This window comes from the organism of the source record quoted next, unplaced genomic scaffold (genome assembly GCF_019419815.1).
Source record: "Pyrus x bretschneideri cultivar Hongxiangsu unplaced genomic scaffold, Pyrus_bretschneideri_v1 Contig12, whole genome shotgun sequence".
Classification (NCBI taxonomy): Eukaryota; Viridiplantae; Streptophyta; class Magnoliopsida; order Rosales; family Rosaceae; genus Pyrus; species Pyrus x bretschneideri.
The window spans coordinates 1024423-1043055 of NW_025999413.1; the positions used below are offsets into that span (position 1 = coordinate 1024423).

An 18633-nucleotide genomic window follows, 5' to 3' on the forward strand; every position below is an offset into this window, starting at 1 on the left:
AAAAGAAATAGCCCCTTATTGGGAGAGATTATTTTATAAAGCTCCAAAAATTCCTCGAAGCTCTAAAATGGGTTATATCCACCACTTTTTCTGCCCTATATAGAGTCCCTCGCTGAAAATGCTCTAAATGAATATATCGTACACTTTAAGAGTCTAGTTGGACGTAACCTAGCGAAATTCTCCAATATGGCGATATGTATGATTTAATTATCAAATAATTAAGGTAAGTATTATTGGCATTCCAACTGTATTTTCTTTGTAAATATAGAAAGTTTGGAGTGTAGAGAAAAATTCTTTGTAAATATAGAAAGTTTGGAGTGTAGAGAAAAATTTTGCAGTGCCAATAACAATTCCTATAATTAATATTAAAAAAATAAGAGAGAAACAGCTTTCAACAGAAACGAAACCGCAAATCTTTAAGGCGTTGCCCAGAAAGGTAAAAAACAAAACTGCGCGCGGCGGTTCACCTCCTCAGCTTTACCTTAACGAGGTCGTTGGCCTTTGAAATTCACTTCCGAATTCTCTCCGGCGGCCCCGCCACTCGCCAATCACGTACGTAAGCCTCTCTCTCTCTCCCCCGTCCAAACTCCTAGTTTCAATTTCCTAAATTTTCCGAGAACCCAAACGGATCATTAGGGTTTATTGCAATCTCTCTCGCGCTCTCGGAATTGTGTGATAATCCATTAATTCTCAGGGATTGTGTTTTTGGCTCATGCGTTTATGCTGTAAAATTGATTGCATTTTAAATCGAGTTTCTTCTTACAGATTTGGGTTTAGGGTTTATGTGTTCGCATTTTGTAAATGGTTGCATGTTAATGGCCTTACTTCTTGCGGTGCCTGCTGCTACTGTGTTGGAGAGAATTCTACCAAAAAAGAAAACAAAAGAAATTTCCGAAAGCATTTCTGCAGGAAGCACTTTTGCTCATAAGTGCTTCTGCCAGAGGTGATTTTATTATGAACCAGTAAAAAATTATTTGAAAGTGCTTCTTGAAACTAGTTGGAAGTGCTTCTCCAGAAATCACACATAATGGTTTCAAATTTTTTCCGCAAAAGTAGTTAAAAGTGCTTTTGGTTTTTAGAAAACACTTTGAGCTCCTCCAAAAGCAGTTCCAAACAGTACCCTAGTAAAGTTGGGAAGCTTGGAATAGTTAGTGGAGTTGTTTTAAGATATCCTGATCAGTTTAATTTCCCACGCAGATATGAGACCCAGAATCCTTGCATCTGAAAATCAATGTCAGAAATGGCAGTACATGGTGCACACATTTTGGTTACTTGTCGGGCAAATAGATTTGCTTGCGTAGAAGTGTTGTTTTGGCATAGCCGGTAAGGAACTATGTTTGTCTTTTAAAATTTGTGTGTATTGTTTCAGATGATATCCTCATTTGACTAACAATAGGGGAACTTTTTCATTAGCTCTTTCACTGACCAATGTCATGATATTATCCCTCTAGAAAGTTGATATCATGTGTTGTATAAACGTAGTTTTGTGTTGTGCAGCTGCATTTTTGTTGTTATGTCAAAAGATAAAAAGGATTTGGTCGATTCAAGTGCAAATGATAAATTAGGACCAGACTACTTTGGTTACTATACACGGTTAGTGACAGACCTGTTATCAAAGGAAGAAGATTTTCCGCCCTTTGCTTCTCAATCCTATGGCCTATCTCAAAGCAGAGGTGTGGAGCTTAGAGGAAAAGATACGATTGAGCATAGTTATGGTATTCCTGGTTCTTTATTTGGTAACAGCATAGGAACTGGGCTTTCAGATTTCAGAAAGGAAAGATTGAAGTCATTACTCAGGCAGGGTGTGAAGGTTCTTTCACCAGAAGTTGATGAGGTATGTTGGGACGCCTACTCGTCATTTTTTTTCTTAAATGGGCGCTTCAAACAGGTGAACTATGTCTCTGCATTCATGATTTTGAATTATATGAAATGACTCTGGTCGTACTTTAATACTTTTTATACATTCGATAAATATGTCATGAAATTGAGTCGATTCTACTTTACTGTGATGTAATTGAAAATGCTGCTTTTACATTAGGGGTATTAAGTGTGCTCACATTTCATGTAGGATCAAACTAGTTATTGCATGTTCACATTTCGTATGTATCTATGTATGTATGTATGTATGTGTGCATGTATGTATATATGTATATATTTGCTATATTCAACAGTTATTGGTTTGATTCCATATGGTTTGCGGTTTGATGCATATGCTAGTCCAAGCCTGTGAGATAGAAACTGTACTTTGTTGTAACAGTATGTGTAAATGCAGATGCTAGGACCTGTTATAGGTATTAGCCGGTTAAAATCACAGCTGAAGAGAAAACAGTGTCTTACTAGAGGTGCGTTACCCGATGTTGATGCAAGGAATACTCCCTCTAAGAGACTAAAGAAATCTTCCTCGTTCTCTTCAACCAGCCTTCCTGCACTTTCAACTCCTACCAATCCTGAGTCTAGCAGAGAGGTTATAATTCTTTTCGTTGCCTCGTCACTGTTATCAAATATCAGATTTTCCGTATTGGTGTTCTTTTGTGTTGCAAAACTCAGGCTTTGCAGTCACTGGGTTTTGTAGTAATCCATGTTATGTAGAAATTGACAGTCGCATTTTTCTAATGTTGTTTAGAACGGTGTTGATGGCCACACAACAGAAACAGCTGGGTTTGTAGTTGGTGCAGAGGAGCCAAAGGTGACTAACATTCTCCCTATTGCCTTTCTATTCATTCGATTGTGTCATGTTCAAGAGTGTGTGTGTGTGTGTGGTTTAGCAATATATGCATGCTCTTGGCAACTTACTGATGGGTGGCTTTATATTGCATCATAATTTTACTCTCCAGGCTGATGATGATCTGCAGTCCCTTATAGAAACCGATAGCGGGCAGGTTGGGAGACAGTGAAGAAATATTCTGATGAATTTTCTACAACAGTAATTTTCTGAAATTCTTTCTTTCCCAATACTGGAAAGCCCAATCAAACTCCGTCTTTTCATTCATATTGGTTATATCACAATTCATATCGGGAATATGAAATTTATATTTCTGATGTGATGTTGGTTTTTCAGCTAGGGCACATGGAGCAGCAGCTTGAAAAACTTCTTGATACTGTGATGTCCTCTTGCAGGTACTTTTACAATGTAACCCAAATTTAGGTTCTTGTTCTGTGAAATTGTGAACAAGAGAATTAGTTGGGGCCGTTGTATGTTTAAACGTAATTCCAAATTCCATTGAGTTAACTGCAACTGTAACTTGTTTTCCAGGCCGATGACCCTTGGTGAGAAACACAAGCTTGGAAAACTGATTCAGAAGTTACCACCGAAAAATCTTGACCATGTTGCGGAAATGATCCAGCATAGGAACGCAGCTTATACAAATTCACCTGATGAAATTCGTGTGGATCTTGAAAGACAGGTAATGCGATGCACAGTTATCTGGTTTGCGACATTAATTAAAATTTCAACACCTTTCTAAAGTTGTATTTTTACCTTGCAGAGTAATATAACACTTTGGAGACTCTATTATTATGTTGAAGCAGTCGAGAAAGCTAGAAAGCTCGCCAAGTACGAATCCAGTGGAAGTTCACTGAATCAGGGCTGAACTTTTTGTTTGCTAAATGAAGATAGCAGTCATCAGTTGTACCCACCGCTGTATGGTTTAGACGATCATTCTGCCCCGTCTGCACACTTTCGAGTGTTCCAGATAAGTCTACTTTTTGAGACCAGAAAGGATAAAGGAGAAGCCTACACTTAACCTACAAAATTTTGGTAAAATTACGCAACATTTGCGCGTATAATCTGACCTGTGAATTTAATGATTTGGACCGTTATAGCGCAGAAGCACTCTTGTTGGAGCACCTCAAGACTCGAGACAAATGCGAGATCGGAGTTTCGATGACGATTTTTTCGTCTTTACATGTAATTGGCTTCATTTTCTGCACAGCTTGGGTGGGACTCATATTTTGTACATCTTTTACTGTATACTGACCAGAGAAAGTTATGAAATCAAAGTTTTGGGACAGCTCTGAGAAAGCTCATTTCATCAACTTATTTATAGAAATGTACCAAACAACGATATCACCGTAAGCGTAATCAGATGAGAGCGAGAATTGCATTGGATTGATAAGCGTGAGAACAATACAGGCCATACTGTTGTCGACGTGCAAGAGATACAAAATAATAACCTATCTACATAAACCTTAGCTCCCTAAAAGAAAATTTCTCGTCAAAGAAGAAACATACGCTGCCAGGATCCCCTCCCGAAACTAAGCACAAATCTTGAAGAGCTCATGCAATTACCTTGTTAAATTCAAAATGAACCACGCCTTGGTCGCTGTTCAGCAACGTTTACTCGGATTGATCTGCCATCCAAACTCTGCACGGCAAATAGAGAACGAGATCAGAGACTCTGTGAACTAATCGAGAGGCATCAAGATAACAATACTCAATTAGTTGCAAGGTGACTTCATTTACATCTATTGCAGCACTATGAATCCCTAATCGTCTAAGCAACATCTAAAAACCTAAACCCTAAAGCCTTATGAATTGAGTAATATGCTAAAATCTATGTCGTTTTCGTTTTCAGTTTCAATGCTCAACTAAACAAGGCAAATCTATTACCTGTCCATCAAGGGCAGCAATCGCATTGTCCACTTCTGTCTCGCTAGAGAATGTAACAAACCCAAACCCGCGTGAACGCCCTGATTCCCGGTCATAAACTACCCTGGCACTGACCACGTTTCCATGTTCACTGAAAACCTGCTCCAAACGAGAATCATCCACTTGCCACGGCAGATTACCAACATAGATTCTGAATGAAGGTTCATTCGTTCGAATGGGTCTTTCAGGGCGTGACCCTCTAGGAGCAGCCTTGTTTACAGTCAAAGCCCTCCCACCTATATCCTGTGTAGGAACAAATGGAACATTAACACACTCGGTTTAAGCAAGAGTCGGAAACTTAACAAGCCTTATCCTAAGTAAATTTGCACGAAAACAAGTCCATCGGGAATTATTTCAAAACTCATTCCTCTGCTCGATTTGGCGAAGTTAAACATGCGACTAAATGATTGCTGGAATTGAATCAATGTTAGATCACTTGGTAATTGGAACCAAATGTATCGACACGCATGCTTTTGCTACATTTATACTCCCTAAAGTTGAGCAATTTGAACATGATATAGTTCCATTTTCGATACACAAAACCGAAACAAAGATTCGCAACTTACGTAGCGGTGGAACATCTCCACAGCCTTCTCAGCTTCTTCAACAGTGCTCATGGTCACAAACCCAAATCCTCTGCTCTGATCAGTTTCCCTGTTGTAAATCACCTGGTCATTGCAAACAGAAAACAGTAACTCCAATGCTGCAATTTTAACCGCGAAATCGAACACAGAGAGCGAAAAAAGAGACGAAATTTACCTCAGCAATCTCAACAACTCCGGCATCATTGAAAAGATTAGCAAGTTTTTCACTGTCAACGTCATAAGGCAAATTACCCACAAAGAGCTTGGCCTCCTCCGGTGGCTCGGGATAGTATTCCTCTTCGCCGACCGCCAAAACTCCGTCGCCGGAGCTCTCCTCTGCTTCCTCCTCCTCTGCGCTTTCGGCCTCTTCTTTCAATTCTTCCTCCTGAGCCCAGTCGGAGGTCTGAGCCACGCGGAGGAACGGCAAAGACTTGTGCTTTAGAGAGAGAAACGAGGAGAGTGAGGGAGTGAAGGAGCAGGAGATTTGTGAGAGCTTGGTGGGTTTTGAGGGGAGTGAGAGAATTGGGTATTGGTGTTGGAGGGAGAATAGGGCGGGTGGCACCGCGGCGAGGCAGGTTTCGGAGCTTGATAGTGGCTTCAGAAGAGCGGCGGTTGCAGAAGCCATGGCTGGAAGGAGATAGAGAGAGAGGGGAGAGAGAGGTGGAGGAGGGGATAAGGAATGAGAGAAGGGTTTGCTTGGGTTACATTAGAGACCAGGATGGTCCAAGGATTTGCAGGTCAAGATATTTTCTTTATTTTCGACGAAAGCAAAGCCGTAAAAGAAACGTTTCTGTACGTATTTACTATTATTTTCACGAGCAAACGAATTTAGTTAAATCTCAACCGTTTGTAGTAATAAGTAATGCCAGAGAGACTCAATTTGAAAATGAAATTTTAAAAATTAAAGGACATGGAAGTTGAAGATTGATTTATTACTTAAGCATTGATAGACGTGCTTATTTCTATTGATGACACACCATTTAATTTGCAACTTTAGTTTCCAAATTAAGTCTTTCTAGCATTACTCATTTAGTATTATACTTTCAACTGTACATATTTGCTTAGTCGAGTGGACTAGAGTAGTTAGCTTCCTTCTATGGGAATGTGATCCCTTTCGGATCTTTGTGTTCGGAGTCTATGAGCCAAGAGATCTTGGTCATTTAAGAGAGGAGGAAAGAGATTTGGGCTATTTAAATTTCTTATTTTTTATGAGGTGGGCAAGTGAGATGAGCTAATGGGGGTTATGGAATTGACATTGAGTAGTTCGAATCTCTCGGTCTTAGGACTCCGGTCACAAGATCCGGAATAGATCTCATCCGAGTTGAACATAAAATATTGCATCATCGTTTATATCAAATAAATACAATAGATAGTTAAATTGGCTGAAGAGTGTGATCCTCTCTCTGCATTCCAGTTCGAATTTTCTTGCCAAATCATCTTATTCAAGTTTTTCTTTTCCAAACTTTCTAGAACAGAAGGGTTTTGAGCACTTTGTTAGTGACTCATTCATTGGAAGAAAAACCATCACAACTACATGTAGAAAATTACGACAACGTCCTGCATTTGATTTCATTATATTAATATCGTGATTGATTACAAACTTACACTACTAGGTTCGACAATAAAGTCTACATCTGTGTACTTATGCTTAATTTCATAACAAAGGGTTCAATGTTGTAGTTAATCATTCATAAAGAAATGCTAAGGAGACTCTTTTAAAGTAAGACTCTTTGTAAACTCTTTACTAGGTCACAATTTAATGTTAATTTTCGTTCCAACATTATAAAGTATTATGCTAAAACCGTGATGCGTACACTTTTAAGGGAGCCTCCTTAACATTTATCATCATTCATATACAGGTTTGAAGTTCTTGTAAGCGACCACTGCATAAAATGGATCTGAACCAGACAGCAACCCCAGGAAGCCCATGAACCAACCGAGTGGTGATTTGCTTTGTGAACCACCACCACCATTAGCATCTGGTAATTTCTAATTAGTTCAGCTTGTGTGAAACCTTCCACAGATTGGAAGTACTGCACAACCAACTGCGTCCTGCTGTATGCAGTTCCATCTCTCCATGCCCCAATGGCTTTCTCATAGAACAACCGATTGCTAAAGCTCACAATAAACACCCCTCCTGGCCTCAGAACCCTAAAAACCTCTGCAAACACCTGTAGTATCATAACGTCGAGAAATTATTGTGAGATATTGAAAATAAATACGTGATATCACTAATTGCCCATGTTATATTATGTGGATTGGTTATTACTATTACAACTTAAAACATAAATTTGTTGTCCGTCCATATATATATATATATATATTCAAAGTCCGTCAATATTATAACGCATGAATTGGTTAACAATTTTCTGCCAATAATTGTTATAATATGTGGCTGGTTAATACTACGTACCATACCTCAGAACATAAACGTCTCATTCAATCACATCATAGCACATAAATTAGTTGTACAAATTTAACTGACTCATGGTATAACTGATTCATTCCTATTATAAAATGTGGACCGCTTAGTACTACTATACCCTAAACAATAAACTCATTGTCCACTATATTATAACATATGAATTGGCTATCCCAATTTTTATTGGACACATGGTACAACCAACCCTATCGTCATATCATAATATGTGGACATGCTATCACTAGAATCACTACTATACTCTAAACATAAAACCGTCATTTGTTCATACTATAACAGTATTAATCCGTCGTTTATTTATATTATAACACTTGAATTAGTTATGTCGCGCTAATGTAATCTTAAAATCAAGGCTTTCAATTATTAATGTAACAAAAGGAAGCACATACTAACCTTCTCAGGCTGTTGAAGATACTGCACACTGACTGTACACAACACTGCATCAAAACTGCTGCTCTCCAACTCAAGCTTCTGATCCTGGTTCAGATCCTTGACAAAAAAGTAATCCAACCTAGGGTTCCTGGCAAGCTCCTGTGCATTGAGCCCATGTCCCACAACTTTCTTGTACTCAACTTCTTTCGGCAAATGGCTGATCCACGAACTCATAAGATCAAGAATCTCTGAGCCAGACCTCAGCCTCTGCCTGTATAGATTGGTCAGTGTGGCAATGAAGCCGTCATCGACATGCGTCACAAATCGCGGATAAGCGTAGAAGTCTCTGTCCGGATAAGTGTTGAGTTTTGTTCTGCCCTCTTGGGGAAGAACAAGACGTTTGATCTTGCCAGCTGAGGATGAAGATTGTTTACTGGTTCCATTGTTTTCACTAGAAGAAGTGCAGGAGATTGTTGATGGAAGTAGGAAAGGTTTGGTCTTATGGTTGCTTGCAAGAAATGGATGCCATGGTTTGAGGTTTGGATGAATTGTGACCATGTCTTTGACAATGGTTGATTCAATGACTCAAGTTTTCCCAACAACCAATTTGGGTTTTGATAAGAAGGAAACCAAAATTTGGGCTGGCTAGCAAATAGTTGATGGGCTCAAGCCCAATTAGGTATAAAACAAAGATTTTTTTTTTTTTCTTCATATTTTGTTTTGGCCAAATTGCACCAATAATTCATATGGCTTACTTGGATTTTCATTTCCTTGTTTTAATTTTGTCCTAACAGTTTCTCTACTTTTTCACTTTAGTCTACTCTGTCAACAAAGTTGATTGTTACATCCATTTTGTGCACATCGTCTCATTTTAAAAAATGGCCAGTCGAAAGGAATTATGCCTTATTTGGTGGATTGGAGTAATAATGTTAGCAAAATAAAGCCGAGAGCACACCAACGTAAAAAAAAAAAAGAAGCTACATGAACCAAAGTGAAAATCCGAGAATTCGGGAAAACTAGAAGTGCTATTGGTGCAATTCAAACAATTTTTTTTTTCTTCTACTTTGATCTTCCTCCATTTTTCTTCTCTTGGAAACTTTTTTTAAACCTTGGCAGCATGAGAAGAATTTAGTAATAACGAAAACGGAAACTACACCTAATATTATGCAATTGCTTTTCTTTTCGACAAAAGTAAGACATATTTGGTTACTTTGTTTTCTTTTGACCCATATTTCATATTTAGCTGCAGGCCCACCACAAAACAAAGACCATAATAATCATGAGTTGTCTGCTCAAACCCTCAAACGTGCATTGAGGTTCAACACATAATTATATTAACAAGGTTTTAATCTTACCGAAAGGAAAGATTAGAGACAAGCTTCCAGAGACTCTCAAAAGTAAACAGTTTCAACTCTTAATTGTATTCTTGCTTAATTCTTCACTTTCTCTAATTGCATCGAGCTAAATTTTAGCTACTACGAATAAAATTAACTAGCTGATAATCTATATTGATGGTATATTAATCTTTAGGCTCCATGGTTTATATCTATAAACTGGCTTAAAACAGGATAAACAAAAGGGGCCGGATCCGTTGATTCTTTACATATGGACTCTACTCTTCATCTCTTATTTCATAGCAAAAAATCGCATGATGAGTGAAATAGATACGTCTAAATTTTTCTTCAGTTCGAGAAAACAAAAGTGTTACTCCACCTTGTGATCACTATAACTAAAACACAGTAATTAACCATGATTGCCAGGCAATTTGATGTCCAGCTATGAATTAGGGTTTCTAGATGCAAACCATCCAATCAATCGATCGAGGGTCCCAAATCCATTGCACGTGCACCATGCACAACGTAAAGGTCAGACAAACTAAATTGTTATCCTTTTCTGCCTCCCTTCGTTCTCATGTGTCGCTTCTTACGAGGGGTCCGTACCTTTTGTCTTCTCCTCCAACCCACTTAAAGCCGAAAAATGAGTATGATTCTTTAGGCCGTGGGAAAAATGGGAATGATTGCTCAAACATTTTGGTCGCGTTTCTACTCCAAACATCCACATCAAAACCCTAAGAGCAAACCCAACTTAATCAAGGATTTGAAACTCCTTGTTGCCTACATATAGCTTTCAAAAATGGTATAAAAATTTCAACTTAGTGTCTCTCATTGTTTTTCCTTTAGGGAACCTATAGCCATTTTTTTATTACCTCCAAGTCTTTCATTATGTGCTACTACAAGTATTGTTTCCGTAGACAAAGAGGGTCACATGCATATATAGTGTAGGGAGTGTTGGAAAATGCAACTCCACATTGAAAACTGACAGATAAATTAAAATTGTATTGAATGGTCATACTCTTAAGGAACCGTTATTAGTACTCCAAAATCTCATTCTACATTGCTCACAAGTGTATTTTTCTTTCTAATTATAGAAAGTTTAGAGTGCCAAATGAGATTTTTAGAGTGTTAATAACAATTTTCTACTCTTAACTGCACACTATAATCTATAGAGATAAAATTCAATATCTATTGAGTCATGCAAGTGGTAAACTTAAGACTTATATATCGTGATTAGTAGTGAGTCGCTGTCTCCATTCTAAAATATTGAGATGGAGGGGTTGAATATTAATTTACAAGGTTGAGGAATGTTTGATATTGAAAAGCCAACTACTTTTATCATATATTAGTTAGTGGGGCTTTAATTTGTTGTAATTAAGGAGGTTAGGTGAGCCCCTTTGCCATGTTAAAATTATTATCCTTGTTAATTCATACTTTAGAAGAGACTTTAATGATGAATAGCACATATTTTTTTTAGACTTCTTGTGTGTGGAAATCATGATAGATTTTGTATTTAGATAGATTTTGTATTTAAATGTCACTATGTCTAAAGTTGTTCCATTTTCAAATGCATGGATTTATCCATTGGCATTTTAGATCCAAAAAGCCCAAATCCATTGCATTTATATATTTTACTGAAATATAGAAATTAATGATGTATTACCAATTCCAATTTATTGTTGGTGTGAACGAATGAGTAGGATTCTTTCCTTTCAAAATCTCCTCCCCTCTTCTTTCATCCTCTCTCACCTTCCTCTTTTTTTTTTTTTTTCTATAAAGAAGTCAACACAAAATATTGACGTGATTTGATTGTGGCCGTTCAAATAAGAGGAATTGAAGGAAAGGAAAATTGGAGAGAAAAGAATCCTACTCATGAACGAGAGTGATGAAATTAGCTGTGAAGGGGAAGATCTTCCTCATTACTTAGTCTCAACAAATCTATAGCTACTCTCTTAAAGGAAAGCTTCCATCAAGAAAAAAAGACAGAAAAATGGTTTACCACTATTAGAAGGTCCAAAAAATGCCATATGCATGCTTAATTTGAAAAGAGTTCCTTGTTTTCCCACGTTTTCTTGCAGAAAATAGTTTAAATCAGAATCTGAAAAATAGATACATTGGATTCGGAATTCATTAATTTGTATATAAAGTTGTGTTTCACAAAAGCCTTTTTGGAATGGAGTGCTATATATATGTGTGTGCATGTAAGGGAAGTGGAATCACAATTCAAATACTTTTGATTAGAAAAGATAGAGAACAAAAAAAAAAAAAAAAATGGTTGGCTTAGCCCCTATTTTATTTGCTCTCTTGCTAGGACTACCAATATTTGCTTATATTCTTGTGCAAATATTCTTTGTAGCACTACACTGATCATCAAAAGCCTGCTAAAAACTTGCCTCCTGGAAGCCTGGGATGGCCCTTGTTTGGAGAGACCCTGGGCTTCCTTAAACCTCATTGTTCTAACACACTCGGAAGCTTCTTGCAACAACATTGCTCTAGGTGATCCATTGTTAATTTAAGGGATTATGAAATATTCAATTTTTAGTATGTCGTCAATATCTTATCAATCAGTGAAACAATTAGGATTTAATTTCTGACTATTTAGCCAATTTTTTCTTAATTTAATCACAAAGTTCATTCATTAAATATTATTTCACTACTTTAATTAATTTGACGCATATGGTTTGGATATATGTGCAGATATGGGAAGGTTTTTAAATCGAATCTATTTGGTTCACCAACCATAGTTTCATGCGACCTTGAGCTCAACGCGTTTATTCTCCAGAACGAAGAGAAGCTTTTCCAAGCCAGCTACCCCAAGCCCATCCATGGCATTCTTGGAAAGCATTCTTTGCTCACCGTCACCGGTGAGCTTCATAGAAAGCTTAGAAACATTGGTGTCAGCTTCATTGCCACCTCTAAGTCCTCGCCGGATTTCCTCCATTGGGTTCAGAAGCTGTCTATCTCAATGATGGAGTCGTGGAATGGCTACGAACAAGTCTTCTTCTACAAACAGACTAAAGCGGTACGTATATAGACTAGTACTCTCTCATTAACCCTAATCTTTTTCTTTGATCTTCTTCTTCTTCTAGTACACTCTTCTTATATAGTTTTCGAAATTTTCTGGTTTGGACAAATTAACAGTTTACACTCCGTCTTATGGTGAACCACCTTCTGAGCGTTAAACCGGATGAGCCACTAGCCTCGAGAATATTACAAGACTTTGAAACCTACATGACGGGCTTTGTGTCTTTGCCGTTAAACATTCCGGGAACCGGTTATGCCAGGGCTGTGAAGGTAATATTATATTTGTATAAATTTAGAGTAATAATATTGTCAGGCTTGCGTTGTCAGACTATGAATTTAGACTATAATCCGACAAGAATGAATTAATAAGCATGATCAACAATATAGATTTACGATCTGACAATGAGGGGTATTAGCATTTCGTATCATCTATATATAATAATATCATCTCTTTTCTTCAGGCTAGAGCAAGGCTTTCTTTCTCTGTTAAAGAGATTATGACAGAAAGAAGAAAAGGGAAAGCTAGTGGGCAGCTCAGAGGAGGAGAAGAAGACTTCTTAGACGTGATACTGTCGAAACAGAGTCTAACGGACGAAGAAATAGTGAGCATTGTGTTGGATATAATGCTCGGAGGCTACGAGACAACGGCGACCCTTATGTCATTGATTGTCTACTTTCTCGGCCATGCGCCAATTGCTTTTCACAAATTAAAGGTAAACCATAGCCGGCCCCTCCTCCTATAATTCTCTCTTTTGTTTTCACAGAAATTTGTATGGTACATATGGAGAACACAAATCACGTAATGCTCTATTTTATTTGTTATAATAGGCGTTGACAATAAAGTTGATATGTCTTTTGACAAAAAAAAAAAAAAAAAGTTGGTATGTCTTATTTTTAAAGTTTATTAATAAAAAACAAAATTTACGTACTATAATTTGAGTAAAATGGTAACGTCAAGTGACCGTTTTCCTCTCTCTTTTTCTCGCTAGGCTAGTATACATGCATAAATCACTGTACGCCTAACATTTAGCTCCTTTTTTGTTAAAAATCTATGCAGGAAGAACACCAAACGATAAGGGAAAACAAAAAGGATGGGGAATTGTTAAATTGGGAAGATTACAAGAAAATGGATTTTACTGACTATGTATGTAATTATAACTTATTTTTATTATCTTTAAAAGTTTAGATTTGCTAATTAACTAATGTATACATGGACACATATAAAATTTGATGAAATGATCTATGCAGGTTATATATGAAGGTATGAGGTGTGGGAATGTAGTCAAATTTGTGCACAGGAAAGCTCTTGTAGACGTCAAATTTAAAGGTTAATTAGTCTTAATTTTTATTGCTTAACTAATCCAATGACATCGTTATTAATGAATTCTCGTAACTTACATGATCGACGGCTTTGATTAAAATTGCTGCAGAATTCCTGATACCATCTGGATGGAAGGTTCTTCCAATTTTTACGGGGGCCCATATGGATCCAGATCTTCATGAGAATCCCACAGAGTTTGATCCTTGGAGATGGATTGTATGTAGCTTCTAATTCTGCTTGTAAATATGAAATTTCCATCTACCGAAAATGTAAAATGGGATGTAAATATGGTTTCTACATCTTCAATTTGCAAACACGTTACTCTAGCAAACTTTGCTAAGTCTAGATCCGAAAATCTTCACGATACTTAGGAAGTATTTCATGACTTATATGCAGGATAATTTTAAAGAAATGAGCAAAAAGGTGACAGTATTTGGTGGTGGATCAAGGCTATGTCCGGGAGCTGAACTCGCTAAAGTAGTCATTTCATTCTTCCTTCATCATCTTATCCTTAGTTATAGGTAATTAAATCTTATGCCAACTTAATTATATAATTCCAACTTCCATTTAATTAATATTTGATATTCAATTTTTACTGCATGAACCAGATGGAAAACAAAATCAGATGATTGCCCACTTGCTTACCCTTACGTGCAATTTCGGAGAGGTTTGCTATTAGAAATTGAACCAGCTGCTTCAGATCAACAAGAAAAGGAAAACAAATCGATATAATTCTGTAAAAAAATGTGACGGCCAAAAAGGCTGTGACTGATCGAGTTGAATTAGGTTGTGAAATATCTTTTTATGTATTTTCTTACGATATTGAATTGGAATGTAGTTTTTTTTTCTTCTGTATTTTACATGTAATTATACTCTGCTGTTCTATCTGTTTATGACATATTAGTTCTTAATTCCTAGGCAATCAATAATCACCCCGTTATGTTATCGAGTCGATCATTATGCCTCAGAAATGATATCAACTAATTATGTAGTCTTACGATTTCGTAAGGACGACCCCAAGCCAACAAAGCTCCTCACATAATTTGCTAGATGGGGGAGAAACGTATATCGTACGCAGTCTTACGATATCATAACTAATAATAATGTTATGTAATAAAATTAATAATATATGAAATCAGAATCATATAAATAAAACTCTTGATGTGCATGAAAGTAAAGAGAAGTCCCTCTTTGGATTGCTTGTAACAGATGGATCATGGCTGCCATGGCTAGAGTTTTTTTGGATGTACTGTGAATAGCACTTACACTCAATTACTATGTCTGTCGGCATCATCGATTAGTGGCACGCTCGCGCACACTTTTTTTTTTTTTTTTTCAAGCCCTTCTCTTGGCACTGGGAGCAAAGGCACATTCGGGGCAAATACTTTGAGTTTATGAAGATTTTAAGATGGACTTACTATGTGCCAGCGTACTCTCTCTCTCTCTCTCTCTCTCTATATATATATATGTGTGTGTGTGTGTGTATTTTCCTAAAGTTCATAACTAATTGTCTTTATTTGATAGCCAAAACTCTCTTGTAATATTTATATATAGTTCATATTGATCAGTAGGTTTCAAAGAAAATAGTAGAGACAGATAATATTTGGATTTGAAATTAAATATAAAAGTACAACACAGATTACCCTGTTTTAATTCCCACTTCATTTTCAGAAACATAGTTAAATAAAGATCTGGAAAACAGATACTATTGGATTTGGGCACTAATTAATATGGTTTTAAATTATAAGACAGGGCCTGAGTGAAATGAAGGTACTGCTATATATATGTGTGTGTCTGTGAAAGAGGGTGGACTCACAAGTCAAACAATATGGTTTTGCTATCCCCAATTTCATTACTTTCTCTCTTGCTAGGAATAGGATTACCGACAGTTTCTTATATTCTTCTCAAAATCTTTGCCACACATGAAAATCCAGCTAAAAACTTACCTCTTGGAAGCATGGGATGGCCCTTGCTTGGGGAGACCCTTGGCTTCCTTAAGCCTCATTCTTCGAACTCTGTCGGAACCTTCTTGCAACAACATTGCTCTAGGTGATCATCAATTAGGGAAAGTTTTAGCGATGCCCCCTGAATATAATAGTTGACTATTTCGATTTGCCTCGTGAACTTTCAATTTGGTTATGAGGCTTTCTAATCTGTTAAAGCTTGCCAATTTGTACGTTACCTTTATATATATCAATTTCCCATCAAGTCGAGGGTTGTCCTTTCGATCCAAATGAGGAAAACTAACAGAAAACGTGATAAATTTGGCATTTGGGGGAAAATTGGCACGCTCTAGAACAAATTAGAATGTCATAAGTTCAAGGGCATTGCTAAAAGTTCCCTTCGTTCATTCTTCAGAACGAGGACAAGCTATTCCAAGCCAGCTACCCCAAGTCCATTCACGGCATCGTTGGAAAACATTCGTTACTCACCGTCTCTGGCAACCTTCGTAGAAAGTTAAGAAGCATTGCTGTCAGCTTCATCTCTGTGTCCAAGTCGTCCCCCGATTTCCTTGACTTGGTTCAGAAGCTGTCAATCTCAATGATGGGGTCATGGAATGGCTGCAAACAAGTCTCCTTCTTCGAACAAGCTAAAGCTGTATGTGCGAGTAACCACAAGAAAACATTATTAATAGTCACTGACATCAGTGGCACACGATGAGGTGTCTCACTGATAATCATGTACCGGTGTATGTTGATTATTAGGCATTGATAATACTTGTAATTAGCCGCCTCATCTTGTGCCACCAAAAGTCCATGGCTATTGGTGATTTTTTCTTGCAACACGCTCTCATTCCCTCTTTAGATAATATACATTTCAAGTTTGATATCTCTGCCTGCCTGCCTTTTGTGTTTCGACAAACAGTTTTCGCTCCGTCTTATGGTGAAGAACCTTATGAGTGTTAAACCAGAAGAGCCTTTAGCCTGAAGGATTTTAGAAGACTTTGAAACCTTCATGACAGGCTTTGTTTCTCTCCCATTTAATATTCCTGGAACCGCTTATGCCAAGGCTGTCAAGGTAATTACAAAACGTGTGTGTGTGTGTGTATTACATATTTTGTATATACATATATAGGATGTTCTTTTGTCAAAATTTACATTGCATACTTATTTTGTCATACTGTGAATTTAAATCATGAATTCAAAAGAGAACAAAAATGAACGAGGGTTTAGATTCGTAAATTGACAACATAAACATCTCATGCTGTGTTCTCTAGTTAATTAATTAAAGGTGGATGGCTCTCCGATCTTCATATCATGCACCTCTTCTATTCAGGCTAGAGCAAGGCTTTCTTCCACTGTTAGAAAGATCATGGAAGAGAGAAGAAAAGGGAACATCAGTAGCAATGGAGGGCTGCTTAGAGAAAGAGAAGAAGAAGACTTCTTAGACGTTATACTGTCGAAACAAAACCTAACCAACGAAGAAATAGTGAGCATTGTATTGGATATCATGCTAGGAGGCTACGAGACTACCGCTACTCTTAATGTCGTTGATTGTCTACTTTCTTGGCCATGCGCCACTTGCTTTCCACAAATTAAAGGTAACTGTAATCCTATCTCTAATTCTCTACCTCTCTACTTGCTTGCATATATACCTTTCTCAGCCATGCGCCTTAACATTTCTTGTCCGAAATCTCTGCAGGAAGAACACCAAACGATAAGGGAAAAACAAAAGGGATGGAGATTTCTTAACTTGGGAAGATTACAAGAAAATGAATTTTACCAACCATGTAAGTACATCATATATATTTTTTTCAAGTGATAATATATTCTGCCGTCAGCTGGTTATGATTAATTACTTAATTAAATGTCTACATGTGAACAAATCAAGGGTTTATGATGTGCAGGTTATATATGAAGCTATGAGATGTGGGAATGTAGTCAAACTTGTGCACAGGAAAGCTCTCGTAGACATCAAATTTGAAGGTTATTTAGGCTTCCTACTGCTTCATTAATCCCATATAACATCATAATTAACGTATTGTGTTAATTAACAGATTGTGGCGCAGAATTCGTCATACCATCAGGATGGAAGGCATCAGGATGGAAGGTTCTTCCAATCTTCACTGGGGCGCATTTGGATCCCCGATCTTCATGAGAATGCAACAGAGTTTGATCCTTGGAGATGGAATGTATGTTTTGTGTATAGATTCTTCTGATATATAATGAACATATATAATGTATATGGCATGCACATAATATGCAGGACAATTATAAAGAAATGAACAAAAAGATTATAGCGTTTGGTGGTGGAGTAAAGCTTTGTCCGGGATCTGAAGTTGCAAAAGTAGTGATTGCATTCTTCCTTCATCATCTTGTCCTTAGTTATAGGTAATTACTTACTTATTAATTACTCAAGTTAATTAATTGTGTTAATATAATTTCCTAATCAATCCATATATTTTTAACTAATTCCAATTAATATTTGAGATTCAATTTCTCTACTGCATGAATTACCAGATGGAAAACAAAACCAGATGAATGCCTACTTGCTTACCCTTATGTGCAATTCAGGAGAGATTTGCTGTTAGAGCAGTTCCACCGTAGGAAAGGTCCCCCGGGCTATCCACTATTTAATCCACCTAGTGAACAGTAATTGCCCTTAATGAGCAGTAATTACCTTTTACATCTCCACCCCTACACTTGAATAACCCTGGCAACAGTTAAATAAAATAATAATATTTTTTTGCAATTGCTTGGAATTTCCCATGCACCTCTCCACTCCCTCACGTCACTCCCTCTCTTTCCACTCATCTTTCTCACTTCTCTCCATTTTTCTCTGAAGTTCCTCTCTCTCTCTCTCTCTCTCTCTCTCTCTCTCTCTCTCTCTCTCTCTCTCTCTCTCTCTCTCTCTCTCTCTCTCTAGAGCTCCAAGAGCTATCACTCACTTTCCACTTCGAAAATTAAACA

General features: G+C 37.2%; 3 protein-coding genes and 2 pseudogenes across 3 annotated transcripts; 3 read left to right on the plus strand and 2 right to left on the minus strand.

The window, feature by feature from the left end:
• The first annotated feature begins 385 nt into the window (after nucleotides 1-385).
• Nucleotides 386-4010, plus strand: LOC125474182. Its single transcript, XM_048577620.1, has 9 exons — nucleotides 386-552; nucleotides 1198-1323; nucleotides 1498-1834; nucleotides 2273-2464; nucleotides 2624-2686; nucleotides 2873-2923; nucleotides 3059-3117; nucleotides 3254-3404; nucleotides 3486-4010. The coding sequence occupies exons 2-9, from the start codon at nucleotides 1232-1234 to the stop codon at nucleotides 3588-3590; spliced, it is 1050 nt and encodes a 349-aa protein (XP_048433577.1). The 5' UTR covers nucleotides 386-552; nucleotides 1198-1231; the 3' UTR covers nucleotides 3591-4010.
• A 76-nt stretch (nucleotides 4011-4086) lies between these two features.
• LOC125474298 (28 kDa ribonucleoprotein, chloroplastic-like) lies at nucleotides 4087-5958 on the minus strand. Its single transcript, XM_048577794.1, has 4 exons — nucleotides 5408-5958; nucleotides 5215-5316; nucleotides 4610-4891; nucleotides 4087-4364 (listed from the first exon to the last, which is right to left on the minus strand). The coding sequence occupies exons 1-4, from the start codon at nucleotides 5855-5857 to the stop codon at nucleotides 4299-4301; spliced, it is 900 nt and encodes a 299-aa protein (XP_048433751.1). The 5' UTR covers nucleotides 5858-5958; the 3' UTR covers nucleotides 4087-4298.
• A 987-nt stretch (nucleotides 5959-6945) lies between these two features.
• LOC125474099 lies at nucleotides 6946-8678 on the minus strand. The gene is given in 3 exon segments (XM_048577531.1): nucleotides 6946-7223; nucleotides 7226-7403; nucleotides 8066-8678. Coding segments are annotated over 3 exon segments (861 nt in total). The 5' UTR covers nucleotides 8603-8678; the 3' UTR covers nucleotides 6946-7077.
• A 2523-nt stretch (nucleotides 8679-11201) lies between these two features.
• LOC125474100 lies at nucleotides 11202-14578 on the plus strand (annotated as a pseudogene).
• Nucleotides 14579-15487: 909 nt separating this feature from the next.
• On the plus strand, nucleotides 15488-18319 carry LOC125474183 (annotated as a pseudogene).
• Nucleotides 18320-18633: the final 314 nt, after the last annotated feature.

What these genes read in the sequence shown, in the direction of transcription:
- LOC125474298 (XM_048577794.1), bottom strand. Translation starts at nt 5,857, where the DNA reads ATGGCTTCTGCAACCGCCGCTCTTCTGAAGCCACTATCAAGCTCCGAA. An exon ending in GAGTTGTTGAGATTGCTGAG is followed by an intron (nt 5,317 to 5,407) that starts GTAAATTTCGTC and finishes TGCAATGACCAG; the next exon opens with GTGATTTACAACAGGGAAAC. An exon ending in TTGCTGCCCTTGATGGACAG is followed by an intron (nt 4,365 to 4,609) that starts GTAATAGATTTG and finishes TTTGCCGTGCAG; the next exon opens with AGTTTGGATGGCAGATCAAT.
- LOC125474182 (XM_048577620.1), top strand. Translation starts at nt 1,232, where the DNA reads ATGTCAGAAATGGCAGTACATGGTGCACACATTTTGGTTACTTGTCGG. An exon ending in GTGTTGTTTTGGCATAGCCG is followed by an intron (nt 1,324 to 1,497) that starts GTAAGGAACTAT and finishes TGTGTTGTGCAG; the next exon opens with CTGCATTTTTGTTGTTATGT. An exon ending in ACTGTGATGTCCTCTTGCAG is followed by an intron (nt 3,118 to 3,253) that starts GTACTTTTACAA and finishes CTTGTTTTCCAG; the next exon opens with GCCGATGACCCTTGGTGAGA.